At 48.3% G+C, this 18,479-nt stretch overlaps 2 protein-coding genes across 2 annotated transcripts; both read left to right on the top strand.

Annotated features, from left to right (window-relative positions):
• Positions 1-5,281: 5,281 nt before the first annotated feature.
• Positions 5,282-16,208, top strand: LOC115082095. The gene is made up of 8 exons (XM_029586360.1): positions 5,282-5,617; positions 5,784-5,835; positions 6,590-6,739; positions 6,917-6,970; positions 8,004-8,174; positions 9,948-10,575; positions 11,752-11,891; positions 16,071-16,208. The coding sequence occupies exons 1-7, from the start codon at positions 5,282-5,284 to the stop codon at positions 11,792-11,794; spliced, it is 1,434 nt and encodes a 477-aa protein (XP_029442220.1). The 3' UTR covers positions 11,795-11,891; positions 16,071-16,208.
• LOC115082105 (protein mono-ADP-ribosyltransferase PARP15-like) lies at positions 15,645-17,172 on the top strand. The gene is made up of 2 exons (XM_029586369.1): positions 15,645-16,248; positions 16,568-17,172. Exons 1-2 carry the CDS (start codon positions 16,062-16,064, stop codon positions 16,846-16,848), a joined length of 468 nt encoding a protein of 155 aa, XP_029442229.1. The 5' UTR covers positions 15,645-16,061; the 3' UTR covers positions 16,849-17,172.
• Positions 17,173-18,479: the final 1,307 nt, after the last annotated feature.

The raw sequence follows: 18,479 nt of genomic DNA, 5'->3' as shown, positions 1-18,479 counted from the left end.
CCAGCTCCAAAGACAAGAGAGGTATGGGAGTGGTGATGGGGGGGGGGGGGGGAGAGGACCAGCTCCAAAGACCAGAGAGGTAAGGGGAGTGGTGATGGGGGGGGGGGGGGGGAGGACCAGCCCCTCCCGTCTTTAAGCAGGATGCAGTCTGAGGAAAGGAAGAGGAGTGGCCTAGTGTTTAGAGGGGACAGCGAAAGATCAGCCCTGCTATCAAACTGTGGCCAGGCACAAGCTGAACATTTCCTGCCACCATCCTGCCCTAAACTTCACAAAATAATAATAATATAATACTGAAATCAGTGTGCGATGGGTCCAGCCCGGAAAATCTCCTGTGCAACAGACAGCGTCTCTCTCATTCCTGCCCTTCCTCAACTTAACATGCACAGGTTTTCCTTTCTCCCTTGCTGGAGTCCTCGCCAGCTCCTTCAAAGCCTCATCAGCTGGAGGTCCACGAGCCACCCCCCCCCCCTTCCCTGGGCTCTCACTCTCTGCTAGGGCAGCCGGCTTCCCCCCCCCCCCAGTGAGCCAGTCCTGCCTCTTCCCCATTCTATGCATGCAGTCCTGATTTTCCTAGGAACCTCGTCCGGGGGAAATCTCCACCTTTCTGCCCCTCACACCCAGGGCAAACCACTTTCTTTTCACGGGCCGCCTGCCTTTTTTTTTTCTTTCCTGATTCGCAGAACAGTTGGGAATGTCTTAGTGGTCGGGTGGAGCAGGGATATCCACTATGAATACCCATGGCATCTATCTGCATAAAGTGGAGGCAGTGCATGCAAATAACATCTCATGCATATTCATTATGGATATCCTGAAAACCAAACCTCTTTGCGGCACTCCAGGATCAGAGATGTCAAGTTGTCAAGTTGCTTCACCATCCATTGCTTCAGGTACCAACTTAGAATGTAAGCTCTCTGGGCCAGGGAACCATCTACCGTATCTGGCTGTAACCCACCTTGAGCTCACCCCCAGAAAGGTAAATAATTAAATCCTCATTCTTCTCCCCTCCCTTCACCCCTTGCTCCTTACACTCCCCCAACCCATCTGCCTTGGCTGGGGCTTCGAGACTCATCTCAAATAGATTTCATGAAAATCCATGCAGATACCCTAAACTCCAGATCTGGCTCAGACCTTTGTGTTCGGTGACAGAGCCGGGGATTATAACTGAGGCAGAGGGACATAGTGACTCCCCAGGGTCACAGAGAGAGAGAGAGAGGCGGTGACAGAGTCGAGGACTAGAGCAGAGGTAGCGGGAGATTGAGCGACGCCCCAGGATCCCACATGGAGTGGCAATGACATGACAGAGCCGGGGATTACAACTGAGGCAGAGGGACATAAAGTGACTCCCCAGGGTCACACACAGAGAGTCAGTGACAGAGCCGGGGATTACAACTGAGGCAGAGGGACATAAAGTGACTCCCCAGGGTCACACACAGAGAGTCAGTGACAGAGCCGGGGATTACAACTGAGGCAGAGGGACATAAAGTGACTCCCCAGGGTCACACACAGAGAGTCAGTGACAGAGCCGGGGATTACAAATGAGGCAGAGGGACATAAAGTGACTCCCCAGGGTCACACACAGAGAGTCAGTGACAGAGCCGGGGATTACAACTGAGGCAGAGGGACATAAAGTGACTCCCCAGGGTCACACACAGAGAGTCAGTGACAGAGCCGGGGATTAGAGCTGAGGCACATGGAGATAAAGTGACTCCCCAGGGTCACACACAGAGAGAGGCAGTGACAGAGTCGAGGACTAGAGCAGAGGTAGCGGGAGATTGAGCGACGCCCCAGAATCACACACGAAGAGGCAATAGACATGACAGAGTTGGGATTAGCACTGAGGCACAAGGTGATAAAGTGACTCCCTCAGGGGGGTCACTCACAGAGTCACTGAAAGAAGAATTTGAACCCTGCTCTCTAACAACCAGGCCGCTCACTCCTCTCCTACTCCTCATTATAGCTCCCTCCCCTTTTTGCTTCTTCTCCTTCAGACCAGGAAAGGGTCCTAAGCAAGGAATGCCACCAGATGAAGGTGTCCGGCGCCGAAGAGCCAGTTGTAGTCCAGGTGATGCCTATGGCACCCATAGAAGACTCTGCGGGAGCTGATTTGGTCCCGTCCTCTTGTGACAAGCCCAGCATCTCAGCAGGTAACTCGGTGATGAGGTCCCCAAGACATAGGTTTCAATCTTCTCCCATCTTCCATGAAAAGGACCAGCAAAATGGTCCCAGAAGTCCTCACCCAAATCAGCCTAAAACGTACAAAGTAACCACTTTGAAAATTCAGGTGAAATGTGAACGACGCAGACCTTCTTGTCTCTCTCCCCCTGGATCCATTCACTGATGCTTCTCAAAATTAGCCAAAAAGGCGTGCAGAAATAATCCCTCAGGTTCCAGTTTAAATATGGCCGCCACTGCTCTCATGGGATCCTTTCCAGGCTGTAGCCACGCCCCCTTCCACTGCAAATCCTCTCTAAACAAAAGAGCTTTATCCACAGCAGGCCCAAAAGAGTGGAACTCCATACCACCAGAACTAAGACAAGAACAATGCCCAAACACTTTCAAAAAGAGACTAAAAACCTGGCTATTCGAACAAGCATTTGATTAAAGCCAAACAACTACTAGTTTCCTCACTAACATCCATCAGACTTTTTCCCCTCTTATCCTAGTTCACTCCCTTGTTGTAATGTAATTGCATTCTTATATGCTTATTATTGTTTTAATGTAAACCGAAATGATATGTAACTTTTGCTACACGAATTGCGGTATATAAAAATGTCAAATAAATAAATAAATAAATACATTATTTATTTTATTTATTTGTTTTTTTTTTTTTATACCAAAGTATTGGTGAAGGCCTTCACTCCGGTTTACATTTTAAACAACGAGATACAGAGAACAATCAAATGATAACTTTAACATATAATATTAAACGAGGGGTATTTACATGTAGTATGTGCGAGAGGGGTTAGACGAGTAAAGACATTTTAATATGAAGAGGCTGTGTTGGAAAATACAGCAGGGGGGGGGGGTGGGCTGGGAGGGAACAAGAGGAGGAGAGTGAAGAATATACAAGGTGGAGGGCAGGGTGTGGAATGGAGGAGAGGACAAGGTGGAGGAGGTAGGGGAATGCTGTGGCTGTCGAACATGTTGGCTTATCCAATCCCATCTTTGTATGCTCGTTTGAAGAGCCATGTTTTGAGTAGTTTTGTGAACATAGATGTGGTGTTTTGTGTCCGGAGGTTGGATGGGAGGGAGTTCCAGAGGTGGGGTCCGGCTATTGAGAATGCTCTATTCCTTGTGGGAATATTATGGGACATAAGCCCCTCACTGTGGGGCAAAACCAGGGAAGGAAGTGTGCCAGCCGCCATGCACAATAATAATACAAATAGTCTGCAGGAAAGAAATGCACGAAACGTCCTCTAGGGAGTGAGGAAAGATGATATCAGAACTCTATCAGAATTAGGGGGGAGGAGGGGGCGATAACAATTGCTGTAACCACCGCCACTGTCCTGAAGGTAAAACCTAAGTAAACCAGGGAGGTGGCGCTGCTGTGCTGATCGTGATCAGAGCCCCAGTAACAGAGTAAATGACATCAGATGAAGACCAGAGGTCCGTCCAGTCTGCCCAGCAAGCTGCTTTGGGTGGTACCTGCCGCTCCGTGCAGCTTTCCGTCGGCAGGACGTCTGCAGGGGATGCAGGCATCAGACTGATAGGCGTAAAGCCCGGATAGCTGAAGGCTGGTTCGGAGAGGAGGGGGATTTTAGAGCACAGTGAGTGTGGCCCTGGTAAAATGCACACATAAAATATAAAATATTGGGGCGAAGCTTCACGCCTTTAGCTGGGACCTAGGCAGGCAAGCAAAGAAGTTACTTGTGTGGGAGCCATCTGAATGCACCAGAGCGGATTTCCTGCCACTGAGAAGGAAGTGCGCAGAACCAGAATGTGCACAAATTTGGCCACGTTAAAAAAAAAAAAAGAGGCATTGGGAGGGAGGGAGGGGGAATGTGCAAAGTGCCTTTCAAGGGTGCAGTATGGATCTGCGTGCATTCCAGACCAATTGCAGGTAATGCAGAGGTTTGGGGTTTTTTTTTTAGGTAAAACCATAACACACGGCGTTGCAATAATCCGGTTGTGAGCCAAATACTGCCCGAGTCAACGGGCCTGATTGATGGAGTATCAAACCACTTTTTGTGGCCTAAAAAAACCCTTTTAGCAGGCTTTTGAGATGGGCAATAGTTCCGCGGTGACCTTTAACCACCCTGCCACCCAGACAAGATTCAAATGCAATTCACGCAGGTCAAAGTCAGGTTCTCCTGTGCCAGCTTAATTGCCCTACTAAAAGCCCGCCCAATAAAATGTATTAAAGGAGAAAGGAACAAGGCCTGCAGAGAGATCTGATGGCGTTTTGAGTTTAGCAAACTTTGTGGCTTTCCTCTGATGTCCTTAATATGTAGACTGTCAGGTTCTTTTGGGAAGGGACAGTGTACTTTTTACATACAAGGCAAAAAAAAAAAGTAATGTGTGGTATTTTCTGGTTTGGTTTTTTTCTGTTTTTTTTCCCCATCAGCACCGGTCTCCTTTGAGGCAGAGGGGGTGCCCGAAAGCCCTCGTGCCCAGAGCTGCCCAGCAGTGAAAAGCGAATCCTTCCTGCCCAGCTCTCACATCTTCTGCCTGATAGAGAAACGCCTCAGAGAGAAGCTGGGGCGACTGTGCGCAGGCGTGGCGTGGTCTGTGAACCCCGGCCGCTCCCGCCTGACCTTCGAAGGGACGTCCTGCTGGCCAAAATCGCCCTCGGACAGCTCCTGGAAGCAGTGGTGCAGAAGTCGGTGGAGGTGCCGGGCTGCCAGCTAACGTTCCTGCTCCCGCTGAGCGAAACAAACTTTCTGGGAGAGGCCCTCCAGGACCTGGGGCTGGAGGTGGCCCTGCAGATTGAGAAGACGTCCGCGACCCTGCTGGGGCTGGAGACGAGGTCCTCCGTGACCTGCTTCACCACCAGACCCTGAACGCGGCCGAGGGCTGGAGGGAGCCGAGCGAAGCCGGGGGCGGGCAGGCGCTCCTGGCCGCCTTGCTGCAGAAGCTGAACCGTCCTCGCAAGCGGGTGGACGTCAGGGTCACCCCCGTGGGGGCGGCAGCGGTCATCCTTGTGGATGGGGCTGCAGCAGGGGCGTGCGCACGGTGGTCACCGAGCTGGAGGCATTCCTGAGCAGCAGGGACCGAGCCGGCCGAGCTCCCCCCCGCCGGCATCCACTGTGCCCTCGTGCGAACCCGCTGGAGGAAAGGCTCGATGTCCCCTCACCCCGGCCTGGCAGCGTCCTTTGAGCGGCTCCTCACGCTGCTGGGCTTGGAGGGCTCCTTGCAGGGCAAAGTGACCTGGAGACCAGCCCCTTCCCCTCCCCCGGCTGTGCTGCTGAGAGGAGGGAAGCAGGACGTGGGACGCGCCAGGGAGGAGGTGACCAGGAGACTCCAGGGCCTGGTCAGCGACAGCCTGGTCCTGGACAAGCCAGGGGCCCTGCACTACTTCCGTGGCGAGGGGAAGGGCTACCTCTCCCTGCTGCTGAAGACCCACAAGTGTCTGGTGTTGCTACAGGACAGAAAGACAGAGCTCAGTGACGTGAGGGAGGTAATGGCATCCAGTTCTCTTCTCCTCCGTGAGGCTGCCCCCTGTGTGAGTGTGGCCTGACCCCAGGTCAGAGAGAGAGCGAGCGAGAGACAGACAGACAGTGGCAGAGCCCTTGCTCTTACGGGTATTAGGTCCAGAAACTAAACGATTGCATTCTGCTTTCTAGGAATTTTGTTGTCCAAAACCTCTGCAGGCTCCAGCAGCAGCAGCTCCAGGAGGTAAGATGCAAGATTACTCAGCCAGCCCTTCCCTTGCTAATCTTAAGTGAACTGGGATGGATGGGGTAGGAGGGCGCTGCCGTACTGATCATCATCATCAGGCACCCCTCCCCCCCCCCCCCACATCACAGGAAGAAGAGGAGGAAGCAAAGCCACAGGCGAGCCGAGAGTTTGGGAAATCGAACCCATACCTCAATACCCGGCATCGTGGGGGGTTCCCGAACCACCACCTGATCAGGACTGCTCCTTAAAAGTGCTCGTGTACATATCAGTTATCCTCGCTGCAACTGTGCCAATCCCGGGTGATCCTGGTTCCACACCCCCCCTGCCCCTTGACTACGTTTTTCCTATGATACAGCGACCCCTTGACCCTGCAGCGGGTTTACTGAGCCTCCCTGTGTGACCTTGCGCAGCCGCCTAACCTCCCCATGCGGCCTGCAGGTCATCACTTGACCTCCCTGGGCCCACGTTTGGATTGGGGAAGGATGGCTCTGCTCCTCCCGCTGCCGGCCTGCTCTGTAGGGTAAGGGCCAGAACCACCTGGAGCTGCCTGCCGTGTCCTTCGACGCCTACCAGGGGGGGGACGCTGTGCCCAGGGGCGGCCGTTTCAAACCTTCCTCCAGGCAAGGGGCTCGGTCGCTTCCCCCTGCATCCTGGGAGGGGCTGGGAGATTGGTGGGAGGGGCTGGTAATGTTGGGTCTCTGCGGTGCCCCTCTCACCTCTGACTTTACGCTTCCCGGCCTTGTCTCTGCAGATTTAAGGTTTCATTCCTTCCAGCAGTCGGGGTGCGCGGCTCGTGTGCACGTTAGAAACGTGGCCATGGAAAGCAGGCCGGGCAAGGTGGAGGCCGAAGAGGCGGACGTGATTATTAATCCCGTGAGCTCAGCCTACGACTGCACGGACTGTGAGTTACCCACCAGAGACGGGGGGGAGGGAGGGAGAGGGCAAGAGAGAAAGAGGAGGGAGAGAGAATGTGACAGACAGACAGACAGATGGGAAGTTCAATATTTTGCCTTTTTGATGGCTTTTCTCCCTCCCACCTTGTCGGGGGTCCTCACCTCCACCTCTGTGGATTTCGCAGCTCCTCTCTTCTTTGCCGCTGGAGACTCGGTCCAACAGGAATTCAGGAGGAAAGGTGAGAGCCCGTCCTGTAAACCCACAGTCCTGCCGGCCATGCTCGGCCTGTCCCTCCATCCTGGTTGTGTGTGTGTGTGGTGTGGTGGGGGGGGGGGGCAGTCTGAGCCTGGCGTGCCCCCGGCCTATGAGACTATCCCTGCTGTATTTATCTGACGCTCATGCCAGGCCTGGCCACTGACTTCCCCAGGGGTCAGAGGCAGGTCATACAGCCCCCCCAAACCCTGCCCATGAAATCTGCAGGGACAGAAGACGGCCATTTTTTTTTTATCATCATGAAGAGCAAAGAGAAACAAAAGTCTCCCCCAAGCTCCATTTGTGGGGTCCCCCTAACACCCGGTGTATCTCGTGGGAACTTTCATTCACTTTATATAAGTGTCTTGCACCTCCAGGTGCTGTGCCTATGTATTTCTGTCCACGTGTCTCTACATGTGCGTGTGTGTGTGTGTGTGTGTGGTGTCGTGTGGGGTGTGTGCCTGTGTGTGTGTGTGTGTCTGTCTGTGTGGGGTGTGTGTGTGTGTGTCTGTCTGTGTGCGTGCCTGTGTGTGTGTGCGCATCTCTACATGTGTGTCTATGTGTCTCTACATGTGCGTGTGTGTGTGTGTGTGTGGGGTGGGGGTGTGTGTGTGTGTGTCTGTCTGTCTGTGTGCGTGCCTGTGTGTGTGTGTGCATCTCTACATGTGTGTTTATGTGTCTCTACATGTGCATGTGTGTGTGTGTGTGCGCATCTCTACATGTGTGTTTATGTGTCTCTACATGTGCATGTGTGTGTGTGTGCGCATCTCTACATGTGTGTCTATGTGTCTCTACATGTGCGTGTGTGTGTGTGGGGTGGGGTGTGTGTGTGTGTGTCTGTCTGTGTGCGTGCCTGTGTGTGTGCATCTCTACATGTGTGTTTATGTGTCTCTACATGTGCATGTGTGTGTGTGTGTGCGCATCTCTACATGTGTGTCTATGTGTCTTGGTTACCCAGAGCGTTACCTTAATATCTACTTCACCTTTTCTGGATTTCCACCTACTTTTCCCCCTCTCAGAAGACAGATACGGGCTGACGTGCACAGGACCCGGCAAGCTGAGGTGTAAAATTATTATCCACGTCAGACAGATCTGCCTGCTGAGCCAGCAAGACACCCTGAAGAAGATCCTCGAAGACTGCGACAGCAAACGGGAATATCGCTCCGTCTGCCTGTTCATCAGCCACACAGGTACGCGCAGCGTTGGACTCCACGCCCCCAGGTCTCCCAGGGTCCTAGATTCCAGTGTCACAAGGTGCTCTGGCGGCCATGCTCAAAGCAAGTCAGTCTTGCTATGGCTGAAGGCCCGGCTAGGGCTGGTGAACCCCCACAGGGCTTCAGGACAGACCCAGACTGAGCCGGAGGATCTTCGGCCTATACCAGCCACCTCCTCCGCAGCTTGGGCCCTTGGGGTCTAGTGACCAGCAGGACTTGGACTGTGGCTGGAGTTGAAGTGCAACCTGGAGCTTGGAGTCTGAGGCGAGGCGAGGCTGGAGCCTAAGATAGAGCAGGACTGGAGTCTGGAACAGACAGAACGGGACTGGACTGAACAGAGAACAAGGGACACAAAAGCCAGAAGGAAACAGGCTAGAAAGCAGGCCAGAGAAGGCAAACAAGGTAGAGCAAGGCAAGCTTGGAAGGCCCAGAGGCCACAGAGTGATCCAAGGCAGGACAGGGCCAAGCGAGAGCCAAGGAGACTCAATGACAAGGCCTTGAGCAGAGCCAGAGGCAGGGTTAAATAGGCTGAGCCCTGCTGAGTCATGGATCATGGAGACTATGCCTGGAGCGAGGCTAGGAGCAGCAACACAGGTGCCTCTGGTGGCTGGGAGGCTGCATTACAGGCAGGATCACAAGAAATCTGAAGCAGCCGCACCGGCGGTTCAGTCTGACAGCACCTTAAGCAAAACATCGTTTTGCTGAAAATGCATCAGATAGGTGTGCACGCAACGGAGGCAGAGCATGGCAAATCCGCATCATGCGTATCCTTCGTGGATTTCCCGAAAATCAGGCCTGCGTGGGGTTCTTGAGGACACCAGAACTGGCAAGCATTCCCTGAACCCATTGCGTTTATTGCGGGGATGGCAAAAGAACAACGGTGTCTGTGTTTGTATCCTTTCTCTCTTAGAGGGCGTCCCCCCCATCGGAGGCTGCTGGGTTCCTGGTGGATGCCCTGGCCGCGGCGGCAGCTCGGCTGACCCGGCTCACGCTGATAAAGATCGTCAGCAATGAGGAAACACTCAGCAACGCCTTCCAGAGCAAGCTGGAGTCCTGCTGCGGGGAGCTCGTGCCCATGGAGCACAGACCAGCCTCCCTCTTCGAAGGTGTGGGCGTCAGATCGGAAGGGACACGGAATCCGTTCTTTTACAGTGGATTTGCTATTCCCTGCCACATGTTCTAGGGACAAAAAAAATTAGACAGAGCCTGGCAAAAAGATGTTATTTATTTCACGTAAAAGACATTTGTTTATCGTCTAACAGAATATATCTTCCTAAGCGATTCACAACATAAATTCAAGCATAAATAACAATAAAAATACAAAAAAAAAATAAAAAAAAAAATACATAAAAACGCAGTCAGACCTACAAACAATTTCCTTTGACGCCTCTACTGGGCAATCTCAGAAAAAGGACATTTCAGGGATGAACTCAAGCCATTGGAATATGAACAGGGATGGCAGCTTTATCTGGATCCTGTCCCAAGAGGAATCTCCTGGCTCTTAAGTTTTTTAGAGCCCTGTGGGAAGTTTCTCAGGGGTTCGTGCAGGAAATCTGCCAATTCTGTTAGGAACTCGGATACATTAGATGGACTCCTAGAAACTGAAAATAGCAGGGGAGACTCTGGCAAAATGCAGAAACCGAGAATCCAGAAAAGACAATCTTTAGCAGCTTAGCGGGTGAAGGGCTGGGGAGATGTTTGTCTGCGGAGCACTATATATAACCTTGTTCCATATCCTTGATCTTGCAGCTGTGATTGACTGGGTCACATCCAACTCTGCCAGTGAAAGCTCCCAGGCCACCGAGGTCAGCTGGCAGCAGCTCAGAGCAAAATCTGCCAGCAAGCCCGCCGAGCTCCAGCTGTTTGCTGAGAAACAAGAGACGCTCAGGAGGGCATCCCAGACCATCGGCACGCACTTCGCCTCGCTGTACTCCCAGCACGTCCTCCAACACCTGGCCCTGCGGCACCTAACCGAGCGCCACCTGCAGGAAATGCACCCCCAGCTGTGCCGCTCGGGCGTGGTGATCTGCAAGGCGAAGGACTGCCTGAAACTGGAGGGCACGGAGCCAGAGGTGGAGAGGGCCAGGGACCTGGTGGAGCGGGCCCTGCGGGAGCTGAAGGCCCCAGAGGAGGAGGAGGCGGAGCGGAAGTGGCTCCTGGCTGTCGCCCCGGTGGCAGTACGAGGAGCAGAAGGCACTGAAGGACTTCAGCACCCTGGACAGCTGCCAGCTGGCGCGAGGCTATCAGCTGGGGCTAGCAGAGGTCAACCTGAAGTGCCAGGGCTCGAGGGAGATGATCGTGAATATTCAGGGCATGCAGGCGCTGGTGCCAGAAGAAAACAAGTATTTCCATGTTCGGAGGAAGGAGAAACTAACAGGTCAGGGCCCCTATTACTATTCGCTTTACTAGGCATTCTGTCAGCCTACACGGTGACGATGGGCAAGGAGAGTTGGAGGAAGATCTGCACATGTATGTCTTTTACATTTTCTTCCCTGAGTCCCACTATTTGACTGTCTGTGCTGTATTCATGCTTTACATGTATCAGTGTGACTCCTGCACGGGGCTCTGATGAAGATCTGCTCTTCAGCTGTCTGTGCTGTATTCATGCTTTATGTGTATCAGTGTGATGCCTGCATGGGGCTCTGGTGAAGATCTGCTCTTCAGCTGTCTGTGCTGTATTCATGCTTTACATATATCAGTGTGACGCCTGCACAGGGCTCTGATGAAGATCTGCTCTTCAGCTGTCTGTGCTGTATTCATGCTTTACATGTATAAGAGTGACTCGTGCATGAGGCTCTGATGAAGATCTGCTCTTCAGCTGTCTCTGCTGTATTCATGCTTTACGTGTATCAGTGTGATGCCTGCATCAGGCTCTGATGAAGATCTGCTCTTCAGCTGTCTGTGCTGTATTCATGCTTTACATGACACCTGCATGGGGCTCTGATGAAGATCTGCTCTTCAGCTGTCTGTGCTGTATTCATGCTTTATGTGTATCAGTGTGACGCCTGCATGGGGCTCTGATGAAGATCTGCTCTTCAGCTGTCTGTGCTGTATTCATGCTTTATGTGTATCAGTGTGATGCCTGCATGGGGCTCTGGTGAAGATCTGCTCTTCAGCTGTCTGTGCTGTATTCATGCTTTACATGTATCAGAGTGACTCGTGCATGAGGCTCTGATGAAGATCTGCTCTTCAGCTGTCTCTGCTGTATTCATGCTTTATGTGTATCAGTGTGACTCCTGCTTGGGGCTCTGATGAAGATCTGCTCTTCAGCTCTCTGTGCTGTATTCATGCTTTACATGACACCTGCATGGGGCTCTGATGAAGATCCACTCTTCAGCTATCCATGCCATATTCATGCTCTAGGTTTATCATGTTATGTTTCCATGGTGCTCTGATGAAGATCCATACTGTTTTCATGCATTAATAACATTTTTTAGGCAGGATCTGAAAATGAACTGTTACTAGAGTGCTATCAGTATACTGTATTATTATTGTAAGTTGTGCTTTGCTGCATAATTAATTCCTGTCTATTTTTAATTATTGCCTCCTGCAGAGAAGGGGCTTCCAGCTTTCTGGGAGGAAGTTGCTGGCAGTAGGAAAGCCCAGATGGTAATGCTGAGCCGCGACTCACTGGAGTACAAGATGGTGGAGAAACGCTTCAACCTGTCTGCGTCCCACTACCAGATTCAATCTGTGAGTCCCTGCTCAAGTTGGGGAAGACGCCCTGTGGATGCACAATGTATTGGAGGTGTTATGTTATAACCAGAGTGATCAAGGGGAGGAGCCAGCTGTCGTGGTACACGTGGGCACCAACGACATAGGAAAATGTGGGAGGGAGGCTCTAGAAGCCAAATCTAGGCTCTTAGGTAGAAAGCTGAAATCCAGAACCTCCAGGGTAGCATTCTCTGAAATGCTCCCTGTTCCACGTGCAGGTCACCAGAGGCAGGCAGAGCTCCGGAGTCTCAATGCGTGGATGAGACGATGGTGCAAGGAAGAGGGATTCAGTTTTGTTAGGAACTGGGGAACCTTTTGGGGAAGGGGGAGTTTCTTCCGAAGGGATGGGCTCCACCTTAACCAGGGTGGAACCAGACTGCTGGCGCTAACCTTTAAAAAGGAGATAGAGCAGCTTTTAAACTAGAACAAAGGGGAAAGCCGACAGTCGCTCAGCAGCGCATGGTTCGGAGAGAGGTATCTTCAAAGGATACTAATGATGCATTAGAATTAGGGCATCCCGACAGTGAGGTTCCAATAATTAGAAAAGTAGTCCAAGTGCCTGTAACTAAAAACTCACCTGAGCTAAAAAATTCTAACTTATCCCTATCAATTAAAAAGCAGAATGAAAATACAAACAAAAAACAAACTTTGAAATGTTTGTATGCTAATGCCAGAAGTCTAAGAAGTAAGATGGGAGAATTAGAATGTATAGCAGTGAATGATGACATAGACTTAATTGGCATCTCAGAGACATGGTGGAAAGAGGATAACCAATGGGACAGTGCTATACCGGGGTACAAATTATATCGCAGTGGCAGAGAGAAGCATCCTGGTGACAGGGTGGTGCTTTTTGTCTGGGATGGCATAGAGTACAACAGGATAAAGATCCTGCATGAGACTAAATGCACAATCGAATCTTTATGGGTAGAAATCCCTTATTGTGTTGGGGAAGAGTATAATGATAGGAGTATACTACCGACCACCTGGCCAAGATGGTGAGGTAAACAGTGAAATGCTAAGATAATTATGGGAAGCTAACCAAATTGGCAGTGTGGTAATAATGGGAGTTTTCAATTATCCCAATATTGACTGGGTAAGGACATTAGGACATGCTGGAGAGATAAAGTTCGTAGATGCTTTATGGAGCAATTGGTTCAGGAACTGACAAGAGAGGGAGCAATTTTAGATCTAATTCTCAGCGGAATGCAGGATTTTGTGAGAGAGGTAATGGTGGTGGGGCCGCTTGGCAATAGTGATCATAATATGATCAAATTTGAATTAATGACTGGAAGGGGGGATAGTAAATAAATACACAGCTCTAGCACTACACTTGCAAAAGGCAAACTTTGATAAAATGAGAAAAATAGTTAGAAAAAACTGAAAGATGCAGCTGCAAAGGTTAAGAGTGTGCAACAGGTGTGGACATTGTTAAAAATACCATCCTATCCTAGAAGCACAGTCCAGATATATTCCACACATTAAGAAAGGTGGAAGGAAAGCCAAACGACTACCAGCATGGTTAAAAAGTGAGGTGAGAGGCTATTTTAACATAAATATCATCATTCAAAAATTGGAAGAAGGATCCATCAGAAGACAATAGGATAAAGCATAAGCATTGGCAAGTTAAATGTAAGACACTGATAAGACAGGCCAAGAGAACATTTGAAATTAAGTTGGCCATAGGGGCAAAAACTCATAATAAAAACTTTTAAAACTATTTCTGAAGCAGAAAACCTGCAAGGACGTTTGTTGTCTATTAGATGATAAAAGGGTTAAAGGGGCCTTTAGGAAAGATAAGACCATTGCGGAAAGACTAAATAAATTCTTTGTTTACTGAAGAGGATGCTGGGGAGATACCCGTTCTGGACACGGTTTTCAAGGATGATGATTTAGATGAACTTAATCAAATCGTGGTGAACCTAGATGTGGTAGGCCAGATTGTCAAACAAAAGAGTAGAAAATCACCTGGACTGGATGGCATGCACCCCAGGGTTCTGAAAGAACTAAAAACCTATTACAATTAATTTGTAACCTATCATTAAAATCATCCATTGTACCTGAAGACTGGATAGTGGCCAATGTAACCCCGATATTTAAAAAGGGCTCCAGGGGCAATCCAGGAAACTATAGTCCAGTGAGTCTGACTTCAGTGCTAGGAAAAATCGTGGAAACTGTTATAAAGAATTAAATCACAGAACATTTATATAGATATGGTTTAATGGGACACAGCCAGCATGGATTTACCCAAAGGAAGTCTTGCCTCACCAATCACTATATTTTTTTGAAGGAGTGAATAAACATGTGGATAGAAGTAAACTGGTAGATGTGGTGTATTTGGATTTTCAGAAGGCGTTCAACAAAGTCCCCCATGAGTGACTCTTAAGAAAACTTAAAAGTCATAGGATAGGAGGCAATGTCCTTTTGTGGACAGAAAACTGTTTAAAAAAAACAACAGGAAAAGAGAATAGTATTCACAGTGGAAAAGGGTAAACAGTGGAGTGCCTCAGGGATCTGTACTTGGACCGGTGCTTTTTAAGATATTTATAAATGATCTAGAAAGGCGTATGACAAGTGAGGTGATCAAATTTGCATTTGACACAAAATTATGCAGAGAATTTAAATCTCAAGTAGATTGTGATACATTGCAGAAGGACTTTGTGAGACTGGAAGATTGGGCTTCCAAATGGCAGATGAAATTTAATGTGGACAAGTGCAAGGTGTTGCATATAGGGAAAAATAACCCTTGCTGTAGTTACACGATGTTAGGTTCCATATTAGGAGCTACCTCCCAGGAAAAAGATCTAGGCGTCATAGTAGATAATACATTGAAATCGTCGGCTCAGTGTGCTGCAGCAGTCAAAAAAGCAAATAGAATGTTGGGAATTATTAGGAAGGGAATGGTGAATAAAACGGAAAATGTCATAATGCCTCTGTATCGCTCCATGGTGAGACCACACCTTGAATACTGTGTACAATTCTGGTTGCCGAATCTCAAAGAAAATATAATTGTACTGGAGAAAGTACGAAGAAGGATGACCAGAATGATAAAGGGGATGGAACAGCTCCCTTATGAGGAAAGGCTGAAGAGGTTTGGAGAAGAGATGGCTGAGTGGGGATATGATAGAGGTCTATAAAATAATGAGTGATGTGGAACAAGGAAATGTTAATCAGATGTTTACTATTTCGAAAAGTATATAGACCAGGGGACACACAATGAAGTTACTAAGTGATACATTTAAAACTAATAAGAGAAAATATTTTTTTACTCAAGGCATAATTAAGCTCTGGAATTCATTGCCAGAGGATGTGGTGAAAGCTCTTAGTCTAGCTGAGTTTAAAAAAGGTTTGGACAAGTTCCTGGAGGAAATGTCCATTAACAATTATTTAGGGAGAGTTGCAAAAATCCACTGTTTATTCTTGGGTTAAGCAGTTTGGAATCTCTCTACCCCTTGGGTACTTGTGACCTGGATTGGCCACTGTTGGAAACAGGATACTGGGCTTGATGGACCTTTGGTCTGAACTAGTATGGCAAGTCTTATGTTGTTATGTTCTAAGGACTAGGGGGGGCACTCCATGAAGTTATCAAATAGCTCATTTAAAACAAATCGGAGAAAATTCTTTTTCATGCAGCGCATAATTAAGCTCTGGAACTCATTGCAGGAGGATGTGGTTACAGCAGTTAGTGTAACTGGGTTTAAAAAAGGTTTGGATAATTTCTAGAGATGAAGTCCATAAACTGCTATTAATCAATAAGGAATAGGAGCTTGAGATCTATTTAATGTTTGGGTACTTGTGACTTGGATTGCCACTGTTGGACACAGGATACTGGGCTTGATGGACCCAATATGGCATGATTTATGTTGTTATGTCCTGAAGTTGGTTTTCTGTTCTGTGTTTAGTGTATACACTGCTGTAATAGTTAAATAGATATTTCAAGGCACATATACTATGGATTACACAAGTCACTTGGACACAAGGAAGACCCTACCTCAAAAGGCTTACTGTGTGGAAGAATGCTGGCACCCTGTTTTGTGAATTCAAGGTAAATTACTTCCATATCAAGTGCAATGGCGACACCATGTGGTCACAGAGGATATTGCAGGCCTCATTTAATTTTCTGATAATCTGCACCTATTAGGATCATTTTGCATGTTTCAGGTTGAAAGGATTCAGTGTATCCCCCTCTATGAGGCATATAGTCTTCGGAAGAAGCAGATGGAGGAGAAGAATGGGCAGGAAACCCAGAATGAGAGGATCCTGTTTCATGGCACCTGTTGGGAAACCACTTTGTTGATATGTGAACATGGCTTTAACCGGAGCTTGAACCAGCGATCAGGTGAGTCAGCAGGAAGCAGAAACTGGAAGAGTCACTTTATCTTTATCTCCTTGTGTATCATCTCTACTTTCCGGTTCTGTCACTGATTTTGTGTGTGTGAGGAGTCACTTTATCTCCCTGTGCCTCAGCTCTAATTCCTGGCTCTACCACTGCTCTGAAGTCACTTTACCTGAGAGAGAGAGAGTGAGAGGGAGAGAGAGAGAGAGAATACTCAGTCCCAGAAGACCTATATCTAAAGCCACGTCACATAGACATCAAAGAGCAGCCATGTCTGGGGTATATGGATTTATGAACAATATTCTTTGTGTGATTTCTGCAGTGCATGGCCGTGGAGTTTACTTTGCAGTGAATGCTGAAATCTCCACAGGACCCAATTATTCCAAGCCGAACAGCGATGGCCTCCGGGTCATAATCCAGGCACGAGTATTAACCGGGAAGTACACGCACGGGCAGGCTGGCCTGAAGGCTGCACCATTGCGCTCTGCCTCCTCAGGCCGTGACCTCTTTGACAGCGTGGTGGATAAGGTGGAATCGCCTTCCACCTTCGTTATCTTCCATGACTCGCAGGCCTATCCGGAATATCGAATAACCTTCAAATAAAAGCCAGAGAGAGGAGGACCTTGCCAGATGGGGAGTCTGGGCATTAAAGATGGCAGATGAAATTTTACATGGACAAATGCAAAGTGATGCATGCACATAGGGAAAAATAATCCCAACTACTCGTGCTCAGTGCTGGAGATACCACTTAGGAAAATGATCTTGGAACAACTGTGGACAACTCACTGACATCCTCAGCTCATTGTTTGGCACTAAGAGCTTGCTAGAGTTTAGATATTATCTTGCCGTGAAGTAGGGGTCTAGGTATCTGTTCTAGATCATCTAATGCGCTTGGAATCCACAAATAAAACTTTCCTGATCAGCAGATGCAAGCAATTGTATGTTTTACTTTTGTACTTTATGTTATGTATGCAATCCGCTTAGCACAGGTGGAATATAAATTATATAAAATAAAATAAGTAAATGCAGTGTGTGACAAGATTTCAAGATATTGGTTATTATGGGTCCCACTCCTCAAGCAGAAATCGATCAGGTTGATAATATCCCGGTTCCTTGGCCAGACCATTATATCATAAGGTCTGTCCAGCACTGAATGCCTTGAAGTGATGTTAGAGATTAAAGCTTGAGGAACTGCTTAGCCTGGAATCTCCTTATGGGAAACCGTTCTACTAGTGGGATGGTCACAGCTGGACGTTTGAGCTACGGAGATCTGTAAACAAGCGAGATCCCGTTTGGGCCTCAGTCTCGTTCTGTGACAAAATCCGTCCTATGGGATTCATTAGAGATGAGAGTTTTGGAAAATCGAACTAGAAAATTGGAAAGAGCACGGAGCAAGGCTCCAGGTGAATTAACTGGGGCGTAATTGGAAATGTCGGGTGGCTGTTTTAGAAAAAAAAAAAAAAAAGCGCACACTCGAAAATTGTGCCTTTAATTTTTAAAATGATTAATGACCGCAGCGTGGGTTATTTACAGTCGCGTGTTTCTTTTTATCACCCTGCATGGAGTTTATGTTCGTCCCATCACTTAAGGTCGCACGTGTGAAGGTGACGAGCTGTGCTGAGCTCTGACGTTCCCTGCCAATTCCAATGGAATCCTTATCAGACCATGTGCTTTTTTGGTCCCATCCTGTGCTGTTCTGCTCTTTTTTTATCTATTAAATGGTATTTAAGGTATTGCCCATGGTCTTGGTGTGCTCTCCACCTTCCTCCCAATCTTATACTGCTATTATTTTGTTTATAAAAATATACATGGTAGGGATAGGTATTCATTTTATTACTTTATGTGCATATTTTTATGCATGTACATGAGTGTGCATGCACAGAAAAACGCATTCCACATGGGAAACGAAACTAACCAAAACGAAATTTAAAAACACGATGACAAAAAAAGCAAGGAAAACAAATTAATACAATTTTACCTTTGCACACTTCAACTACTTTTACTTGTAAACTTTCCTTACAATGCATCTCACATCTTGCAGCTTTGGAGCATATTAACATTGAATTGCACACCCAGCATTTCAATACTGCTTTCCACAATTACTTTGTTTATTTTTGAGTTTTAAGCTTTGGGGGTTTTTTTTATGAGGTTTGACTCATTTTGAAGCCAATTTTCAAAGGGTTTAGGCTCCTAATTTTTGGAGATAGACTCCTAAATTGACCTATTTGAAAATG

Source organism: Rhinatrema bivittatum, unplaced genomic scaffold (genome assembly GCF_901001135.1).
Source record: "Rhinatrema bivittatum unplaced genomic scaffold, aRhiBiv1.1, whole genome shotgun sequence".
Lineage (NCBI taxonomy): Eukaryota > Metazoa > Chordata > Amphibia > Gymnophiona > Rhinatrematidae > Rhinatrema > Rhinatrema bivittatum.
Note: the sequence above shows the minus strand (reverse complement) of the source record. Positions and strands in the feature narration are given on the sequence as shown.